The sequence below is a fragment of the Pristiophorus japonicus genome, chromosome 17 (genome assembly GCF_044704955.1).
Source record: "Pristiophorus japonicus isolate sPriJap1 chromosome 17, sPriJap1.hap1, whole genome shotgun sequence".
NCBI classification, from domain to species: domain Eukaryota; kingdom Metazoa; phylum Chordata; class Chondrichthyes; family Pristiophoridae; genus Pristiophorus; species Pristiophorus japonicus.
The window spans coordinates 6,413,503-6,433,646 of NC_091993.1; the positions used below are offsets into that span (position 1 = coordinate 6,413,503).

Here is a 20,144-nt window from a genome sequence, read left to right on the forward strand (position 1 = left end):
TCCAATGGTGGCGCTGTGCACGTGCAAGGCGCCGGCCGCCGATTGGCCAGCACGCTCCGATCAGCTGGACGGCACACAGCAGCGCGCGCGCGGGGGGGCCGGGCGGGAGGAGGAGGAGGAGGAGGAGCCCGAGCCCCCCCCCCCCCCACACCCCGTGCAACCTAACACCTGCGCGGCTCCCGCCCCCACCGCCGCTTGAGTGGCAGGCGGCGCCGCCTATCAAAAAGAAAGGAGACGCCGCTCGGCGCGCGGCGGGGGGCGGGGAATGGGCCGAGGCGGCCAATGGGTTTGAAAGGGGGTGGGGAGGCTGGCGGTTGATCGCCTATCAGGTTAGGCTGCGTGTGTGTGTGGGGGGTGTGTGAGAGAGAGAGAGAGAGAGAGAGGGAGCATGGTGGAGGGGGGGAAGAGAAGCCCGGAGTCACAGCCGTCTGTCAGCCGCGCGGAGAGTGACACGACACGACACGCCGGCATTGATTTGAGTTGAAATGACCGCGAGTGTGACAGCCGACATGCTGGAGTAAAAGTGGCTGGCAGTGCGCGCCGCCAGCAGATCGGGCGGCTCTACCGCCCGCCATGGGGGTGAAGGTGCGCACCTTGGCCATCGTCTTCGACAGCCGGGAGGCGAGCGGCTACTCGAGCGGCGACCCGGTGTCGGGCCAGGTGCTGCTGGAGGCGGGCGAGCGGCTGGCGGTGGCGGTGCTGCGGCTGGAGGCCAGGGGCTGCGCCCGCGTCCACTGCGCCGACAAGCCGGCCGCCACCGCCGCCGCCGCCGGGCGGGAGGAGATGGTCTACCTGCAGCAGCAGCAGACCCTGCGCCAGGCCACAGGTAACCCGGCTCGGCTCGCACCCTCGGCTACACTTGACACAGCGGTGGCTTGGTGCTGCTCCTTTGTTTTTTTGCTTCCCGCTCCCGGGGGGGGGGGGACTTTGAGCGCCCCCTGACACTCACTCCCCGGTGCAGTGCTGAGGGAGCGCCGCACTGTCGGAGGTGACCTCGGGTGAGGCGTTAAACCCCACCACCACCTTACCCCCCCCCCCCAACCTTCCCTCTCCACCCCCCCCCCCAACCTTCCCTCTCCACCCCCCCCCCCCAACCTTCCCTCTCCACCCCCCCCCCCCAACCTTCCCTCTCCACCCCCCCCAACCTTCCCTCTCCACCCCCCCCCCCAACCTTCCCTCTCCACCCCCCCCCCCAACCTTCCCTCTCCACCCCCCCCCCCAACCTTCCCTCTCCACCCCCCCCCCCAACCTTCCCTCTCCACCCCCCCCCCCAACCTTCCCTCTCCACCCCCCCCCCCCCAACCTTCCCTCTCCACCCCCCCCCCCAACCTTCCCTCTCCACCCCCCCCCAACCTTCCCTCTCCACCCCCCCCCCAACCTTCCCTCTCCACCCCCCCCCCCAACCTTCCCTCTCCACCCCCCCCCCCAACCTTCCCTCTCCACCCCCCCCCCCCCAACCTTCCCTCTCCACCCCCCCCCCCCAACCTTCCCTCTCCACCCCCCCCCCCCCACCTTCCCTCTCCACCCCCCCCCCCCCCAACCTTCCCTCTCCACCCCCCCCCCCCAACCTTCCCTCTCCACCCCCCCCCCCCAACCTTCCCTCTCCACCCCCCCCCCCCCAACCTTCCCTCTCCACCCCCCCCCCCCCCAACCTTCCCTCTCCACCCCCCCCCCCCAACCTTCCCTCTCCACCCCCCCCCCCAACCTTCCCTCTCCACCCCCCCCCAACCTTCCCTCTCCACCCCCCCCCCCCCAACCTTCCCTCTCCACCCCCCCCCCCACCTTCCCTCTCCACCTCCCCCCCCCACCTTCCCTCTCCACCTCCCCCCCCCCCCCACCTTCCCTCCTCACCCACCCCACCTCCCCTCCCCTAGTGTCCAGCCCTCGCGGCTGGACGTAAAACAATCCCAATCCAAGAAGAGCAGGGGCGGTATCCCGGCCAATATCGATCCCTCACTCAACATTACAAAATCAGATTCTCTGGGTCAGTGTCACATCGCTGTGTGTGGGAGCTTGCTGTGTGCAAATCGGCTGCCGCTTTTCCCACATTACAACAGTGACTACACTCCCAACAAAAAGTACTTCATTGGCTGTGAAAGTGCTTTGAGACGTCCCGGTGGTCGTGAAAGGTGCTATTTGAATGCAAATCTTTCTCTGCAGGCAACACTTTTTTTTTCCCCCAATTTTAATTGCCTCCAGCTGTAAACGGGACACGCATCCACTGGGAGATCACAGATATTTCAAAGTAAAGGCATTTCAGTTCTCACCAAAGGACCTGAAATGTCAACTGTTTTCTCTATCCACAGATGCTATGCCTTGACCTGCTGTTTCCAGCAGTTTCAGTCTTTATTACAGTGGGTCGTTGCTTTTTCAAAATTAAGCCGTGGAGTTCAAACATCCACCGAGTCCTCCCCATTAGTGTAATACTTAACCACCTTCTGAGAGATGAAGGAAAGATTTACATCTCAGGACGTCCCAAAGTGCTTTACAGCCAATTAAGTACTTTTTTTTTTAAGTATTGCTTTGTGAGAAATGTGGCAGTCACCTTGCGGGACAGCAAGCTCCCACAAACAGGAATGTGATCATGACCAGATAATCTGTTTTTTTTTAATGCTGTTGATTGAGGGATAAGTATTGGCTCAGACACTGGGGATAACTCTCCTGCTCCTCTTCGAAATAGTGCCATGGGGTCTTTAACGTCCACCTGAGAGCGTACGAGGCCTCGTTTTAACGTCACATTGAAAGATGCCACCTCGGTGACAGTGCTGCGTTGGAGTGTCAGCCTAGATTTTTTGCTCGAAGTTGCCATTCAACTCTCAATAGTTACTAGTTTATTTGTCATCAACAAAACCCTCAACATATCTGCTTTTGTAGGAACATTATTTGAAAATATATCTCTTGGTCACTTAATATAAAGGAAATAAAAATGTGCACAACTCCCCGCCCACCCCATCTGAAGTTTTGATTTGTATGCTCTTGTGTACAAAGGGGCAGTGAGTGCAGCCCTTAAAAGTACATTTTACACATTTAGTTTAATATTTGGGTAAGCTAATCGTTGATCTGAAAGCTATCTGTATATCAGATTGTTAATGGTACACTTGTAAATCACCCATTAACCTGAAATTTTCAATATGCCAGTCCAGTAGATAGCTGATGCAATTACTGATGTAGCTTTTGAGATGGGGAAAATGGGTTTCTTGCAGAGTTTCAAGTGCAGCACAAGCTGTTGAATGCATCTATACAAGTGTCAAAAACCAATAATGCTGCAAATACACAAGTTAGTTAGCAGTAGAGGAGAAAAAAAAAGGCAGATTAAATATTTCAAATAAATGCCTTTAGTTCTGAAGAAAAGTTGCAACCATATGAAATTGATGGGCAAGATAAGACTAGTTAGTACATCAAGCCTGCCCCACACCTCATGATGGCTGGGAATCATGATGAAACATTCCCAACCCACCCCTGCAGTGATGTAATCTTGAAGAGGCAAAAGAAAGAGGGGAAAAAACAGGACCAATAACAGCAATTTGCATTTATACAATACTTTTATTGTAGTAAACCAACTCAAGGCAAAAATACTGGGAAAATTCCTCTAACCCCCTCAGGCGATCTAAACCAGTCCAGGAGTTCACATGGAACTGTTATTTCTAAAGATGCTTGCCGCCTTTAGGATGCAATCTCTCCCTCAGTCAACAAAAGTTATACTTGAAACAATTAACTTGACTTTTCATAATATTGATACTGACCCGCTATGTATTTCTAGCATTTTTGTTTTAGATTTCTAGCGTTTGCAGTTTTTTTTCTTTCTACATAATTGTTCTATAAATTTGTTATTATTTTCAGGTGATCAAGGGTGCTTCACATTGCAACCAGGGAAACATGAATTTCCATTCAGCTTTCATCTTCCACAAGGGTAAGTGACAGACTAGTATCTGGTCAAAAATGTAATTTAAAAATAGTAGCAAAGATTTTACAATGCATTTTATTTGTCTAACGTAGGCCGTTGGTCACATCCTTCAATGGAAAATATGGCAGCGTTAAATACTGGGTGACGGCAATACTAGAGCGGCCAGGTGTCCCAAACCAAATTGTGAAGAGAGAATTCTCTGTGATAAGTCAAATTGATGTTAATGCGCCAAATTTCCTGGTAAGTTGATTTGTGTTTTCTTATTACAATAATATTTTTGTAAACTCTATTTGAACTTCTGTCATTGCAGCAAATAACTGCTATGGGAACCTTTGCATGTCCGCTAGCAAGGTTGTCCCTTTGCATTTATTAATAACTAATGTGATCAACTGATCCTGTTCTAAATGTCTGACATAAAGGCTATACGTTCAAATTTAAGTTTTAAAGTGAATGTCCAGCTTACAAGCAATAACTCGTTACAATTTTGTTTTTCTGAGCTGCTTAGAGCAGCATGGTAAAATAAAGAAAGAAAGAAATACTTGCATTTCTATAGCGCCTTTCATGACCACCGGACGTCTCAAAGTGCTTTACAGCCAATGAAGTACTTTTGAAGTCTAATCACTGTTGTAATGTGGGAAGCGTGGCAGCCAATTTGCGCACAGCAAGCTCTCACAAACAGCAATGTGGTAATGACCAGATAAACTCTTTTTGCTATGTTGGTTGAGGGATAGATATTGGGCACAAGAGATAACTCTCCTGCTCTTCTTCGAATAGTGCCATAGGATCTTTTACGTCCACCTGAGAGGGCAGACGAGGCCTTGGTTTAACTGCATTGGAGTGTAAGCCTAGATTCATGTGTTCCAGTCCCTGGAGTGGGATTTGAACCCACAACCTTCTGACTCCGAGGCGAGTGTGCTACCCACTGAGCCACAGCTAACAGGAGCATTACAGTAAATAATGCACAATGTATTATTCTGTTGCTGTTGCATTTAAAGACCATGGGCCCGATTGGTTCCCATGGGAGCCTCAGAAGGTAGTGGTATTTGGCACTTGTTAACTGGCTGCTTTGCACAGGCCAGGAAACTGCTGTTTTTTTTATTTCAAAATATACTTTATTCATATAAAAATTTGTACAGTACATTCAAAAGCAGTTCAGTACATTTAGCTGCAGTCAGCAATCCCATACACTACATTTGGGTGCTGACGGCAGTTCCATTCGATATATTTCCTTGCTTTTCATTTCAATTACAATTCGGTACAATACGGGACCGGAAACTGCTGTGTTTGTTGACTTAAACAAACCCCAGCGTTGATTGTAAGGTGGCCTGAATCAAATTCAACTTGTTGCAGAACCTGCACAGCAATATTAATGGGGCTGTTTGCACCTAGACCCTGGGGCACTAATGTAAAACTGCCTCTAAAGCAGTTCTGCAATGTAAATGTAGTAATAGTTATTTTTAAAACAAGCTATTAGTAGAAAACTGTTAGCCAGCTAGAGAGTATTGTTCATTAAAATGTAAATAGTGCAATGCTGATACAGTGAAGGTCATTGGTACAATTATGTTCTGAGAAACTTACCAAAGAGACTTCATTGTTTACAGATCTATTATGTAAATAGTTTAATTACAAGCAAATCTGACTACATATAATCAGGTAGCTCAGTAAAAATATAAAGCAAGGTAGTCATTTCTTATCCAAGTCAAACACTTCTGTTGTTGAGGGAAGTTTATAGATTGACCAGGCGCTGGACATTTTTGGAAGCATCTGACCATTTGCAAGCATCCTTCACTAACCGCAATTAACTTAAAATTGACTGGGATTTATTTAGAACACTTCTCCGATGTACCTGAGCAGTGACTTTAAAGGGGACAGGTTATTTTAGTAACTAAACATCATAACGATGCTTCGGATTCCAGACTTTTTATAAAATTACTTTTTGTTTCTGATGTATTTATTGTTTTCCTTTCCAGTCTTCAGTGTCAAAAAGTAAAGAGAAGACAATCGGCTGTTGGTTTCTTACCTCTGGACCAATATCACTAAGTGCTAAAATTGAGCGAAGTGGGTTCTGTAATGGTGAGTGAAATAAAAAATGTTTATTTCCATTCTTAAATTATTTTATTAATTGTGCTTTTCAGAGTTTAACTAAGTTATTTTGCAACAGGTGAATCCATCCCAATCTATGCAGAGTTTGAGAATTGTTCTTCGAGGCTTATTATGCCAAAAGCTGCTATTTTTCAAACCCAGACTTATCTTGCAAATGAGAAAACCAAGACCTTTCGACAAATGATTGCAAATGTCCGTGGAAACCATGTTGCTTCTGGTAGCACAGAGTCATGGAATGGAAAAGCCCTTAAAATTCCACCAGTGAACCCATCTATCCTAGACTGCTGCATCATTCGGGTGGAATACTCTTTAGCTGTAAGTATATTAACTACATACTAAAACATAACCCCATAAGATTTCTGAAAGCACCTTAATATTGCACTACAGTTATCATTTAGTCTTTAAATTCTATTATGTTCTTCAACACCTTTCCCATTACTGGCACTTGCACAGACAAGCAACTAACACTTAAGATTGTAAAAGAAAGGAAATAAGTTAATATCTTTGACATTCCTATCTGTAAAAAGTATGGCAATACATTTTTGGATAGTATTTTCAGTTTTTAATCCTGATTTTACTTTTCTTTTTGTATAGGTCTATGTACACATTCCAGGTTCTAAGAGACTGATGCTGGAGCTTCCCATAGTTATAGGCACAATCCCATACAACAGCTTTGGAAGCAGAACATCTAGCGTTTCCAGCCAGTTCAGTATGGATATGAGTTGGCTTCAACTTGCCCTGCCAGAACAGCCTGAAGGTAAGAATTCTTCCCCTCCAGTTAGTATCTATTGCACACACTGAAACCAAATCTAATTCAGGGAGCCAGAATTATTATCTTTTTAAACATAGAATCAGTAGTAAGTTTAGTACTTATTCAGCTGAATTGCTGAAAGGTTATGAGATACTGGATTCATGGCGTCTTCTAGTCTGGTGACTACTTATTGATAGTGATACAGTTTGTAAAGCTCTCCCTTGTTCTGTCTTCACAGCTCCACCTAACTATGCTGATGTTGTGTCTGAGGAAGACCTTGCCAGACAATTTCCATCCGTTCCACAGGCTGATCACTTGGAGCACGAATTTGGGAGTCCCATATTTGCTTACATTCAAGAGTTCAGATTTCAGCCGCCACCAGTTTATTCAGAGGTTTGAACACATTAACCTTTTTATTAATCTTTTATTTTAATGAGGAAGCTAGATTTCTTCATCATTGTGACAAATTATTAGATTTTTAAATTTACTGTAATAAGACTTGTTCTGTATTGTATCTGCATTACTTTGTAGAGACTTGCTACGGTTTCAAAATAATTCCGTGACACTTTTTCTTTTCCTCTTCAGGTTGATCCTAACCCTATCTTGGCAGAAGAGATGCAACGTGAAGTTTCATTTGAAATTTGAGGGGAATTGCTCTAACTTTTTTAAAGTTTATTCGTGATTTGGTTGGTTCAAAGTAAATATTGGAGAAGTATAGAGCACTTCAGTACAGCAAGAGGAGGATTTGAAAGGAAGTAAATGATGGCCTGTAATGGACTGATCAATAGAAGACTGAATTACACAAGAGGATGCTGTTTGGGAAAGGAAGGAGCTGTAAAATGTTCTAGCCGTGGTTGGCGGAGAGATGCGGGAGACGAGAAGATGTTAAACCTGAAAGATCGTAAATAAAAGGAACATTTAATCAACCTAAACACAACAGAGCAATGAAAACCTCCCAACTCTCAAATTTGAGTTCCTGATGGAGGTTAAACCTCACTCTTGTTAAACAGCCAAATATGCTGAATGGAAGAGGCGATGTCCTTAATTTATTAGAACTCGTTACTACAGTAGCAGCTATTAGTTATGGTGGTGGGGGGGAGGGTACTACCACTAAAAGAACATTATATTTGTCGGTTGAAGGGCGGGGGGGAAAGAAGTCTGAACTATTGGGGACTGTTTATCTTTGTTGGGAGAGCCGAAGATTAATGTTTACATTTGTTTTTCTATGTCCTCTTAAACAAAACACTCGTACAATGTTGCCTTTGACACGGACTTTTCCAGTCTCTCAAAATTACTGCCGATCCGTTTTAATTGCTGAGCAAATTTTTGGAAAAATAATTGCCATATCTGTATTTGTAAAGTTACCAAAGAGTACAATTTTACACCACCTCAGTTATAAATTTTCACTCCATGTATTCATGGACTCAATTCAAGGGAATGTTGTGCATAACTATTGTTGCCTTTACAAATGCAGACCAGCTGAATGAAGCAGAGATGTAAGCAACACAATTTTCAAGTGTAGATAAAGATTTCTTGTCTAAATAGTGGGAGGGGGAGGGTGAGTGTAAGGGAATGGAAGAGATATTCAGAACAGTTATATATGCTATTAACATGTTCACTACAAATGAGTGCCTGATATCTGGCTTTAATATTGCCATGTCTTTTCTGAAGGTGCATACATATTGGTGTTTGCAAGAATGTTCGTTTGACAGCATTACAGTTGCCAGGTGACAAAGTACTTGAAGGGGGAATGTTTGAAATCTGGGACAGAATAATGCCAAGTTCACATTTAAAGTGGATCCCTAACTGAATGGCATGCATTGTAAATTCTGGCAACTAAAAAAAAAAAGCCAAACATTTCGTAGCTGACCTTTTCATTCAGTATGGCCTCAACTACAGTACTGTGTTTATCTTTGGAGTAGAGGAGGAACAAAAAACTGATTTGGTTGTTGAAATTTTACATGTACGTGAGTAATTTTGCATTTAGGGTTCACTTCCTTTTAAGGAAAGCACTTATGTGAATAACAAGCTTGCATTAAAGTGTCCATGAAATACAGTGCAGCATTTCATGAGCATGCTTTTAGTTGGAATTATTTTGCTACTCACTCTCTGCTTCTCTTGAGTGTGCTGCTGATTTCTGCTGTTGGAACTCCAATTTGATTTCTGATTTGGAAGTTTAATGGTGCAATATTGTGTGTTTCTCAGGGCTGTGACTGCAGTGCACTCTTTTTTTTTTTGCTTGTGACAAAAATCTGCAGGGTTTCTGACTGCTGAAGAATCTTGGTGCTCGTTCCTGATATCCTACTTTTCAAACTTCATAGTGGTCTGACAGTTGATTGCCAATGGAAATTGGGGAAAAACTATTTAATAGCAAGCCACATTGGCAAATTAGGAAATGAGAACTCTTCACACGAGTATTTGTAAAGTCATATTTTGTTCCCAAAATACATTGCATTTGAGTTTTCAGTATGAATTGTATTTTACATCTTAAGTCCACTTACCAAAATACCTTTTTCAATTTCTGAGCCTTGTGTGAAAATTCTGGAGCCAGTTTTTTTTTAACCAAAATGTTCCTGTGGTCAGGATTAAAATTTTTCTAACTTCACATATAAATGTGGAATGAAATGTCTTAAGTTTAATATATAAAACAAAACTGAACAATGCACTTGGCTTTTGGAAAATTAAAGCTTTGAAAAAGCTTTGAACTGATTTGCACAGTATCAACATTTTGAAATTTAATAGCATTGTTAATGCCCCTTGTAGCTTTTTTCGTACATGTTCATTAACTGTGGCGGTTAGTTTTGGCAAATGTTCGTGTCCCTAAGGTGGCCTTGCTTATTGTCAACTGGCAGTTAATACTAAAGGAAGAGGAACATTTTAAGTGGTATGAAAAACCTAAGCACAAATATGTAAGTGTTACTTGAATGTGAAATTATAACTTTACAATAAGCTAAATGTGCTTTATCCAACTTGTTGCCATTAAAACTGTGACAATGTTTTTCAGTTTTCTGTGTATTTTGTACTATTTAAATCTGATTAAATTTTTGTTAATAAAAGTTTTTTTTGAAAAAAAGCATCAACTGTGCTCATTGGAGTTCAGAAGAATGAGGTGATCTTATTGAAACATACAAGATTCTGAGGGGGCTTGACAGGGTAGATGCAGAGAGGATGTTCCCCTCGTGGGGGAATCTAGAACTAGGGAGCATAGTTTCAGAATAAGGGGTTGCCCATTTAAAACGGAAATGAGGAGGAATTTCTTCTGAGGGTCGTGAATCTTTGGAATTCTCTACCTCAGCTGTGGAGACTGGGGTCATTGAATATATTTAAGGTATATTTATGATCAGGATTATAGGGAGCAGGCAGGGAAGTGGAGTTGAGACCATGATCTTGCTGAATGGCGGAACAGGTCTCGAGGGACTAAATGGCCTACTCCTGCTATTATGTTCTTCAGTAGTAAACAAACTTGAAATTTTATTTACTAGGGACTAGATTCTGTTTGTGCTTCTTTCCCTCAATGAGGGAGGGACTGTCTTGCCTTAATGTTGATTCTATCCTGAGTTAGCTGAACCTGGGTGGGGCTACAATACAATTAGCTTCAGTGTCTGAGTTTAGGGAGGAGAACGATTATAATTAAATAACAAGAATCCTGCTGCCAATCCAGGTACTGCTATTGTGTGGACAAGGTAGGGGTTCTTTCACAGTCGAATAGTCTGATACCAATCTAGACAGACGCATGTGAATAGCCATGTAGATGAAGTACTGAAGCATTGCCAGTACCTGTGTAACACCACCCCCCTATATAAGAGCTTATCTTTAGGGGAAGGGAAAAGATTAAAAATTGTACCCAAGTTTTGTAACTCTTAATAGTTCCATGCACTCGATTCAGTTATTACTCTGTTGTTATACTAAAATATACTTCAGCATGAACAGTCTGTTTCCAAAGTTATGGTTTATTCAAATTTGAATGTAGCTGATGCAAATCATTTGGGTGATGGGTAAGCAACATTATTGTTTTAAACTAATCTTGGGATTAAAAGCAATTGAACTCACCTGAAACTTTTTACAAAAGTTCATGATGGGCTTTGTCAGTGGCTCATTGAGTTTAGCCTGGGAGTAGCTGAGCAATGGCTTTTGTATGGCCTTGTGCTTTTGTGCACAGCAAGGTATAATAAATGGCTAGTTCATTTGTTTTTGGTGGTGGTTGAAGTAAAAATATTGGCCAGGACACACAACTCCTTCCTCATTGCTAGTATCAGGACCTCTTGCAAGAGCCAGATAGGCCCTCAGTTTTAACATCTCATCTGAAGGACAGACCAAGAACGTCCCAGGTTTGATTTGCTGTGGTCTTAAGTGAATTAACTTTATCTTAGCAGGAATAGCTGTACTGACACCATTGGCTTCAACACCCCTAATCAGTGTTAGAAATCAGGGGTGTACAAACTATATATGGTTTTGCAAACAAAACTGATGTGAATAATGCTGTGTTTACATAGCTGTACCCTGGGAGGACAGGCGCACCAACATCAGCGTCCTCATCCAGGCTAACATCCCCAGCACTGACCACACTCGATCAGCTCCGCTGGGCAGGTCACGTAGTTCGCATGCCAGACACGAGATTCCCAAAGCAAGTGTTCTACTCTGAGCTCCTTCATGGCATACGAGCCAAAGGTGGGCAGCGGAAACGCTACAAGGACACCCTCAAAGCCTCCTTGATAAAGTGCGACATCCCCACTGACACCTGGGAGTCCCTGGCCCAAGACCACCCTAAGTGGAGGAAGTGCATCCGAGAGGGCGCTGAGCACCTCGAGTCTCAACGCCGAGAGCATGCAGAAATCAAGCGCAGGCAGCGGAAAGAGCGTGCGGCAAACCAGTCCCACCCACTCCTTCCCTCAACGACTATCTGTCGCACCTGTGACAGAGTCTGGTTCTCGTATTGGATTGTTCAACCATCAAAGAACTCACTTCAGGAGTGGAAGCAAGTCTTCCTCAAATCCGAAGGGCTGCCTATGATATGGTTGTGTTGAACTGGAGACAAGAAGTCTCAGACTAGATAGATATTTAGAAGTGCTAATGTTTTGGTTCCCTGCTGATATAGCATTCTGCACTATGACAACCATTATCTGTTGTTTTCAAGTTAAGACTTCAACTTTGTTTATGTATCTTTAATGTAACCAACTAAGCTCTATATTATTAACAATCAAGTTAGTTTAACAGAACTGCTTGCGAAAATAACAAAGTCAATGAGTATAGGAAGACTTGGGGAAGTTAACTTAAACACAAAGCAGTTTACTAGGTCATAAAGCAGGTAACAACTGCTTAAAGTAAGACAGTTCTCTGGCTTGGGCCTCATGATTGTGAGGGTAGAGGGTTAGGCCTTGTGCTGATTATACCCGAGAGGATAGGGATGAGACAAATTCCAGAGGAAGAACTTTCAGTAAGTATAAACAGGAAAAGACATGAGATCATTAGGGAGGGCTTTGACACCAGAATTGAGACCAAGAACTCAAAGCCCCATTGAGAGTTTTTAGGGGAACCTCTATAGGCCAAAAGATCTTGTCAATATTCCTTTCCAGGCCCATCCCTAAAAAGAGAATTTAAAAACACCTAGAGAGCTTTTCAGGGCAGACAGTGGAGGGAAGAACCAGAAGTTGGGCTGGTCGAACACTCTTTGAGAGTGATCCCATGCTCACCGAAGGAGGCTCTAGACGAGAGGAAGAGAGGCCGCAAGCCAGAGAGCTGCTCATGTGCGCCAGCCGTTTGTCCGATCGGATCGGTACCAGCTACTTGTCACGGTCGTATGTTTTTTCAGTATAACTAATGTGCTATATTCCGTCTTAAACTCTGATTAAACACAATATACCCACCATATTGATTTACAGTCAGTCCTGATTATTAAAGTGACCAAAGATAGCCATAACTTGGCTATTTCCAACATCAAGGAGGTGCACATTGGGGTTCCTGCTTAGATTGCAGTTTGCTTGCTGGTGGAAGCACCTTGTGTGGCTGTAGCAGGTTCTGCGATTGGTGACCTTAACGGTTAAGTGATTACCGTGAAGCCTCACACACAGTAATGCCAATTTTGGTCACTGCGACCTGTAAAACCTGTAAGAGTCTTCCTTTAACACAGAAGGAGAAAAATTGCCAACCAAAGCATGGGGCAGGCTAATTGTTGGTTCCATTGAATACAAGAATCGAGTTGAAAAATACATTTGAATACAATATCTGGGGATAGTATTTTGAGATATAAATGGATTGGAATGCTGTTTGCCTAAATTCATAGTGCTTGCTGCTATACAACTTCAGATAAAAATTGTTACCCGTTTATATTTCTGGGAAAGCAATCTGATGTGGTTGTGTATGGGGAATGTATACAGCAGCAATTAACCTGGTTATGTAGTGACTAATGCAGTGACTAAGTCAGAGTTGTACTTTGTCTTTTAAGTTGTTGGTACAGTTTGTAGCCTCCTTTCATAAAGTAATTTACACCAAAAGCCCTCAACTGCAACTTAATGTTTTGTGTACTCATTCTTTTTGGATAGGGGCATTGCACATCAAAGATAGTTGTCCAACACAAATTATAAAATTATTTTTGTAAGGAATTTGCATTTATATATATTTTTAAAGTAAACCACCAGAATGGATGTCATCACACTTCCAATGTCTTGTCCTTTGTGCTGGTTTGTTTTCAATTTGGTATTATAACACACACAACAAACACTTCAGCTGTATTCTCTTGTATTAATATCGCCCTATGTCTACCTTTTAACAACTGTTTTTGTTTGCTTATTATCTCAGCAAAACAATTCTGCCGAAAGAATCATCTGAGAAACTAATTGTTGGGAGTGCGTTGCAAAGATGTAACTTTCTGGTTTTAAATATTTTCTAACTTGCGAGAGGGAAAGTTAAGTAGTCTGGCCTAGATGAAATGTATCCCAGGCTGTTAATTGAAACAAAAGAGGAAATTGTCGAGGTTTTGACCATCATTTTCCAATCCTCTCTGGCTTCAGGTGTGGTGTCAGAGGACTGGAGGACTGCTAATGTGGTTCCTTTGTTTAAGAAGGGAGAAAGAGATAGACTGAGTCAGCTTAACTTCAGTGGTGGGAAAATTATTGGAATAAATTCTGAAGAACAGGATAAATCTTCATTTAGAAAGACACGAATTAATCAAGGACAGTCAGCACGGATTTGTTAAAGGAAGGTCGTGTCTGACTAACTTGATTGAATATTTTGAGGAGGTACCAAGGAGGGTTGATGAGGGTAGTGCGTTTGATGTAGTGTATATGGATTTCAGCAAGGCTTTTGATATGGTCCCACATGGCAGATTGGTCATAAAAGTAAAAGCCTATGGGATCCAGGACAAAGTGGCAAGTTGGATCCAAAATTGGCTCAAAGACAAGCATAGGATAATGGTTGATGAGTGTTTTTGTAACTGGAAGGTTGTATCCAGTGGGGTTCTGCAGGGCTCAGTACTAGATCCCTTGCTTTTTGTGATATATATCAATGATCTAGACTTGAACATAGGGGGTATGATTAAGAAGTTTGCAGATGATACTAAAATTGGCTCTGTGGTTGATAATGAAGAAGAAAGCTGTAGACTGCAGGAAGATATCAATCAACTGGTCAGGTGGGCAGAACAGTGGCAAATGGAATTTAATCCGGAGAAGTGTGAAGTAATGCATTTGGGGAGGGCTAACAAGGAAAGGGAATACACATTAAATGGTAGGACACCGAGAAGGGTAGAGGAACAGAGGAACCTTGGAGTGCATGTCCACAGATTCCTGAAGGTAGCAGGCCAGTTAGATAAGGTGGTTAAGAAGGCATACGGAATGCTTGCCTTTATTAGCCGAGGCATAGAATACAAGAGCAAGGGGGTTATGCTTGAACTGTATAAAACACTGGTTAGGCCACAGCTAGAGTACTATGTGCAGTTCTGGTCACTGCATTACATGAAGGATGTGATTGCACTGGAGAGGGTACAGAGGAGATTTACAAGGATGTGGCCGTGAGTGGAGAATCTTAACTATAAGGACAGATTGGATAGGCTGAGTTTGTTTTCCTTGGAACAGAGGAGGCTGAGGGGAGATCTCATTGAGGTGTATAAAATTATGAGGAGCCTAGAAATAGTGGATAGAAAGGGTCTAGTTCCCTTAGCAGAGGGGTCAACAACCAGCGGGCATAAATTTAAAGTAATTGGCAGAAGGTTTAGAGGGGATTTGAGAGGAAATTTCTTCACACAAAGGGTTGTGGGGGTCTTGAACTCATTGCCTGAAAGGATGGTAGAGGCAGAAACCCTCACCACATTTAAAAAGTACTTGGATGTGCACTTGAAGTGCTGTAAACTGCAGGGCTACAGACCTAGAGCTGGGAAGTGGGAGTAGGCTGGATATGGCTTGTAAATTTCTATGATTCTATGAATGTATTTAGAAACAAAGTTAAACTGCACTCCTATGTATGTGACCTTTCCTATCTTGTTAAATTTGCAAACTATACCAAACTAAAAAGGTGTGGAAAGGCGGAGGACTCAAATTTGAAGAGGTAACCAAGTGCCAGCTTGGCTTGTAGCACTCTCATCTTTGCGTCAGAAGGTCATGGGTTCAAGCCCCACTGCAGAACTTAAGCATAATCTAGGTTGACACTTCAGTGCAATACTGAGGGAGTTTGGCAATGTCAAGAGTACTGTCTTTCAGATGTAAACTGAAGCCCCATCTGCCTGTTCTGATAGATGTAAAGGATCCTGTGGCACAATTTGAAGAAGAGCAGGATGTTCTCTTGATGCCTATGAATTGGGTTTCAGCAGATTTGTGCACTATCTGGAAATAGACACATTTTAAAGCCAATCACAATGCCTTGAAATAATGACATTACCACCTCTCAATGATCGTAAATGGGTTTCACTGCAACTGTATTCATATACAATTTGATTATTTCCTATGTTTATTTTTGCCAGATACAAATATGGTTATATCTTTAATAGAAGCAGAAATGCTGAAAATGCACAGCAGGCCCATCAGGTCTGAAAACATAATAGATAGGTTAATTATTTGGCTGGAGAACATTAACCAGTCTTTGTGAACTGGAAGGAGGTCGAAGGGGCGAGTGTTTCTGTGAACTGGGGTAGTTACAGGGTGGTTTATTTTTGTGAATTGGGAAGGTTATGGAGGAGAGTACCTCTGATATTGAAGCTATTATAAGGAAAGAGTGCTTCTCTGAACTGGGAGAGAGAGTGAGTGCCTTTGTGAATGTACGGAGAGTTATTCATTAGTAGATTATGAACCTTTTTGGCTTGCTCTATAAAAAGCATGTTTTCAAAAAATCTGCCATTAAGTCATGTACCTAGTTTATACCAAACAGCATAACCAAAATTGCTACATTTTATTTGAGGACACTTATCACTTTGGATGCTGGTATTCTGATACTTGTGTAGGGTCCATTATGCCTCTGACTTCACTTGTTTTGTGTTGTCTTCAATTTGGGGGTTAGCTACTGTACGTACTATCAGCATCATGATCCTGCATTCTTCCACCTGTGGGATCATTGTTCTACAAGGAGTGATGAAGGAAGAATGAAAACCAGTATTTAGAAAGCGAAAACTGACAAAAGGTTCAAGGAGATAAATAGGGAGGAAAAAGGATGAAGTGAGTTTGGAAATGGCAATAGTCTTCCAGGTAAGAAAGACTTGGATTTATACAGCGCCTTTGATGATCTCGGAACATCCCAAAGCACTTTACAGCCAATGACATACTTTTTGAAGTGTAGTCACTGTTGTAATGTAAGCAACGTGACAGCCAATTTGTAAACACCAACCTCCCACAAACAGCCATGTGACTAAATAATCTGTTTTTAGTGATGTTGATTGAGAGATACATATTGGCCAGCACACCGGGGATAACTCCCCTGCTCTTCAAAATAGTGCCATGGGGTCTTTTACATCCATCTGAGAGAGCAGACGGGGCCTCGGTTTAACATCTCATCCAAAAGAACTGTTTGATGTTACTTTTGAATTATCAGAGGAATTCTGTGCATATTTTGTAATGTTCCAGCAGCAATTTCTTTGCAGTACATTTGACAAAAGCACAAAATGGTTAGTTCAAGCAATAAACATACATCGATTTATAAGAAAAATTATTATAGTTAACTTTGAATGTTAAATGAATAAAATATTTATAAAGAAGAATCACAACTGATTTTGTGGATGCAAGAGAGAGAGAAAATGTTTATGAATTAGTAAAGGACTGTCTTTGATCCAACAACCACAAGATTGTGTTCCATTAGAAAAACAGCTGTCCAAACTGTTCTGTCCTTATACACTACAGCAAATCAACATGAGGCACATACTGGAGACAAAGTCACTCTGTGACCTGTACCTTTATTCACAGAACCAAGAAGTGATGACCCTGCGTGGGACCTCCTTTTATATACCTGGATGACCAGGTGAGGAGTGTCTCTCACAAGTTCACCTCCTGTGGTCAAGGTGTGCATTTCTCAGGTGTATACAGTGTACAGTGTTGTTACATAAAGGTTACAGTTATGTGAGGGTTACAAACATGACATCATCTCCCCCCCCAACATCTTTGGGTCAAAGATTGAGTCTTTCAGGCGGTCGACGCTCTGTCGTGGAGTTGGGGCTCTGGTTGTTGAGCCTTGGTATGCGTGTTAGTCACTTGTGGTGATTCCGGCTCGTCTGGGCTGGCCGCAGGGACTGTGCATGCTGCTGACGGCTCTTGTTGCTCGTTCACTGGCGGTGGTGTGGGCAACATCTCATGCTGTTCCTCAGGTTCCTCAGTGTCCATGCTGAACCTTTTTTTTACCTGGTCAAGATGCTTGCGGCATATCTGTCCATTGTTGAGTCTGACCACTATGACCCTATTCCCCTATTCCCCTCTTTACCAATTACAGTACCCTCGAGCCACTTGGGCCCCACAGCGTGATTAAGAACAAATACAGGGTCATCGATTTCTATCTATCTATCTCCCGTTTGAGTTACGGTCGTGGCATTCATTTTGGGACTGGCGCTTGCCCTCAACAATGTCCCAACTCACACCAAGTCCTGCTCACCCATCACCCTTGTGCTCGCTGACCTACATTGGCTTCCGGTTAAGCAATGCCTCGATTTCAAAATTATCATCCTTATTTTCAAATCCCTCCATGGCCTCGTCCCTCCCTATCTCTGTAACCTCCTCCAGCCCTACAACTCCCACCCCCCCCCCTCCCACCCCCTGAGGATGTCTGCACTCCTCAAATTCTGCCCTCGAGCACCCTGATTATAATCACTCACTCATTGGTGGCCGTGCCTTCTGTTACCTTGGTCCCACGTTCTGGAACTCCCTGCCTAAACCTCTCCGCCTGTCTATCTCTCTTTCTTCCTTAAAACCTACTTCTTTGACCAAGCTTTTGCGCACCTGCGTTAATTTCTACGTATGCGGCTTGGTGACAAATTGTTTTATCTCAATACTCCTGTGAAGCGCCTTGGGACGTTTCACTACATTAAAGGCGCTATAATAATACAAGTTGTTGTTGTTAGTATTAATGCAAGTTTTAGAAACACTCAAGCCAGGGAGATGCTCTGAAGTGCACGTCGATCTAAATAACATTCATGCCGTGGCTAATTTAGTTTCACTGCAACAGTACATAGCAGAGATACTTATGAGATAATGTTTCCAAAAGCTTGCACATAAACAAAGCTATCCATCTGTGTCCAACTAAGATTGGTGGTTACTACATGTCATTCGTAATACTTTAAATGTACTTAATCGACCTTTTAGGGGCATTATTAATAATACTACTTTTGTGGATATATGCAAATCTAAGTGCTAATGCAGAATTTAAAGTACAGTACATGGTTGGTCACTTGCATTAACAGTGGCAGTCTCTTTAGAATAACATTCTCTGATCCCCTAGGAGTAAACGGTTTATGATTGTAGCATTTTAATATTTTAAAAATACAGGTAATTCTCTATCATAGTATAAATGAAAGCTAATAGTTACTGATTTCAGAGATTAAATTTTGGGTAGAATAAAATTAAGGGTTTTTTTATGCCAATTTTCCTCCTTTCCTCTCTTGTCTCAATGGAGTTGACTCTTTGCTGCATATGGTCCCATTGGTATCACCCCGAGTATCTCACCCAAATATGCATTATTTATGTGTAGTTCCTCACTGTAATTGACTCTGGAGGATATCATAACTAAATTCAATCTTGTTTCATCTGACATCCACACATGAGCACTGGATATTGATTAGGAGCAAGAGCCCTTATCAATTCTTTTTCCTAACCTAAGGGTTCTTCAGCCAATGATAGCACTCCTTATCACTGCGCCGACTGAGCTCAGTGAGTTCAACGTAGCCAGTGGAGGAGAGCCAAATATTAACTTATCTGATCACAATATCTGAAAGCAAATACATTGCAAATATGGGGACACGTGTAAATATAGCAAAATAAAAGGTGGAAATGGCACAGGATTATCACCTGTTTGCATTCCTTTCTTGTTGCAAAAGGCTTTGGGAGTTGTACTTTGTTTATTTCATGTCATAGTAACTTCAGGACTTGAGCACATTTGACCATAAGAGATCAAAGTAGAAATATGGGGCTCAATTTTCCCCAGTATTTGCGCTGTTTTTTCTGGCTTAACTTAAAAATCCCCAGTTTCCCCAGTCAATTTGCACCAGCATAACTCATTTAGTTACTTTTTTTTAGGCAAGTTTTTTTTCCTCAAAAGGGGGCGTTACCAGCCACCTACGCTAATTCTGACCATTTAGGCAACTTTGGCCAGCTGATAGTTACTCCATTTCGACTTAGGCCAGCATATGTGGCCTCTCGAGAAAACCCTTGTGGAGAGTTAAAAAATCAGCGCAGGTAAGTATATCGGAGGCCATTCGGCCTGGGCTATGGGCGGGAAGCGGAGCGGATGGGGAACGGCACGCACTGGGGACCAGAGAGGCTCGGCGGGGTAGTGAGCAAACTGACCGGCAGACACGCACTCGGGGGCCACAGAGCGGGACGGCACGCACTCGGGATCGGAGAGGCTCGGCCTGGGAAGGAGGGAGCAAACTGACCGGCAGACACGCACTCGGGGGCCACAGAGCGGGAAGGCTTGCACTCGGGACCGGAGAGGCTCGGCCTGGGAAGGAGGAAGCAAACTGACCGGCAGACACGCACTCGGGGGCCACAGAGCGAGACGGCACGCACTCGGGATCGGAGAGGCTCAGCCTGGGAAGGAGGGAGCAAACTGACCGGCAGACACGCACTCGGGGGCCACAGAGCGGGAAGACTTGCACTCGGGACCGGAGAGGCTCGGCCTGGGAAGGAGGGAGCAAACTGACCGGCAGACACGCACTCTGGGGCCACAGAGCGGGGCGGCACGCACTCGGGATCGGAGAGGCTTGGCGGG

At 43.6% G+C, this 20,144-nt stretch overlaps 1 protein-coding gene across 1 annotated transcript; it reads left to right on the forward strand.

Annotated features, from left to right (window-relative positions):
* The first annotated feature begins 372 nt into the window (after positions 1-372).
* On the forward strand, positions 373-9,768 carry LOC139227517 (arrestin domain-containing protein 4-like). The gene is made up of 8 exons (XM_070858304.1): positions 373-826; positions 3,841-3,910; positions 3,997-4,144; positions 5,875-5,977; positions 6,066-6,322; positions 6,602-6,764; positions 6,997-7,151; positions 7,344-9,768. Exons 1-8 carry the CDS (start codon positions 574-576, stop codon positions 7,401-7,403), a joined length of 1,209 nt encoding a protein of 402 aa, XP_070714405.1. The 5' UTR covers positions 373-573; the 3' UTR covers positions 7,404-9,768.
* The last annotated feature ends 10,376 nt before the right edge of the window (positions 9,769-20,144 follow it).

What these genes read in the sequence shown, in the direction of transcription:
- LOC139227517 (XM_070858304.1), top strand. Translation starts at nt 574, where the DNA reads ATGGGGGTGAAGGTGCGCACCTTGGCCATCGTCTTCGACAGCCGGGAG. An exon ending in AGCTTTCATCTTCCACAAGG is followed by an intron (nt 3,911 to 3,996) that starts GTAAGTGACAGA and finishes TGTCTAACGTAG; the next exon opens with GCCGTTGGTCACATCCTTCA. An exon ending in CCTGCCAGAACAGCCTGAAG is followed by an intron (nt 6,765 to 6,996) that starts GTAAGAATTCTT and finishes CTGTCTTCACAG; the next exon opens with CTCCACCTAACTATGCTGAT.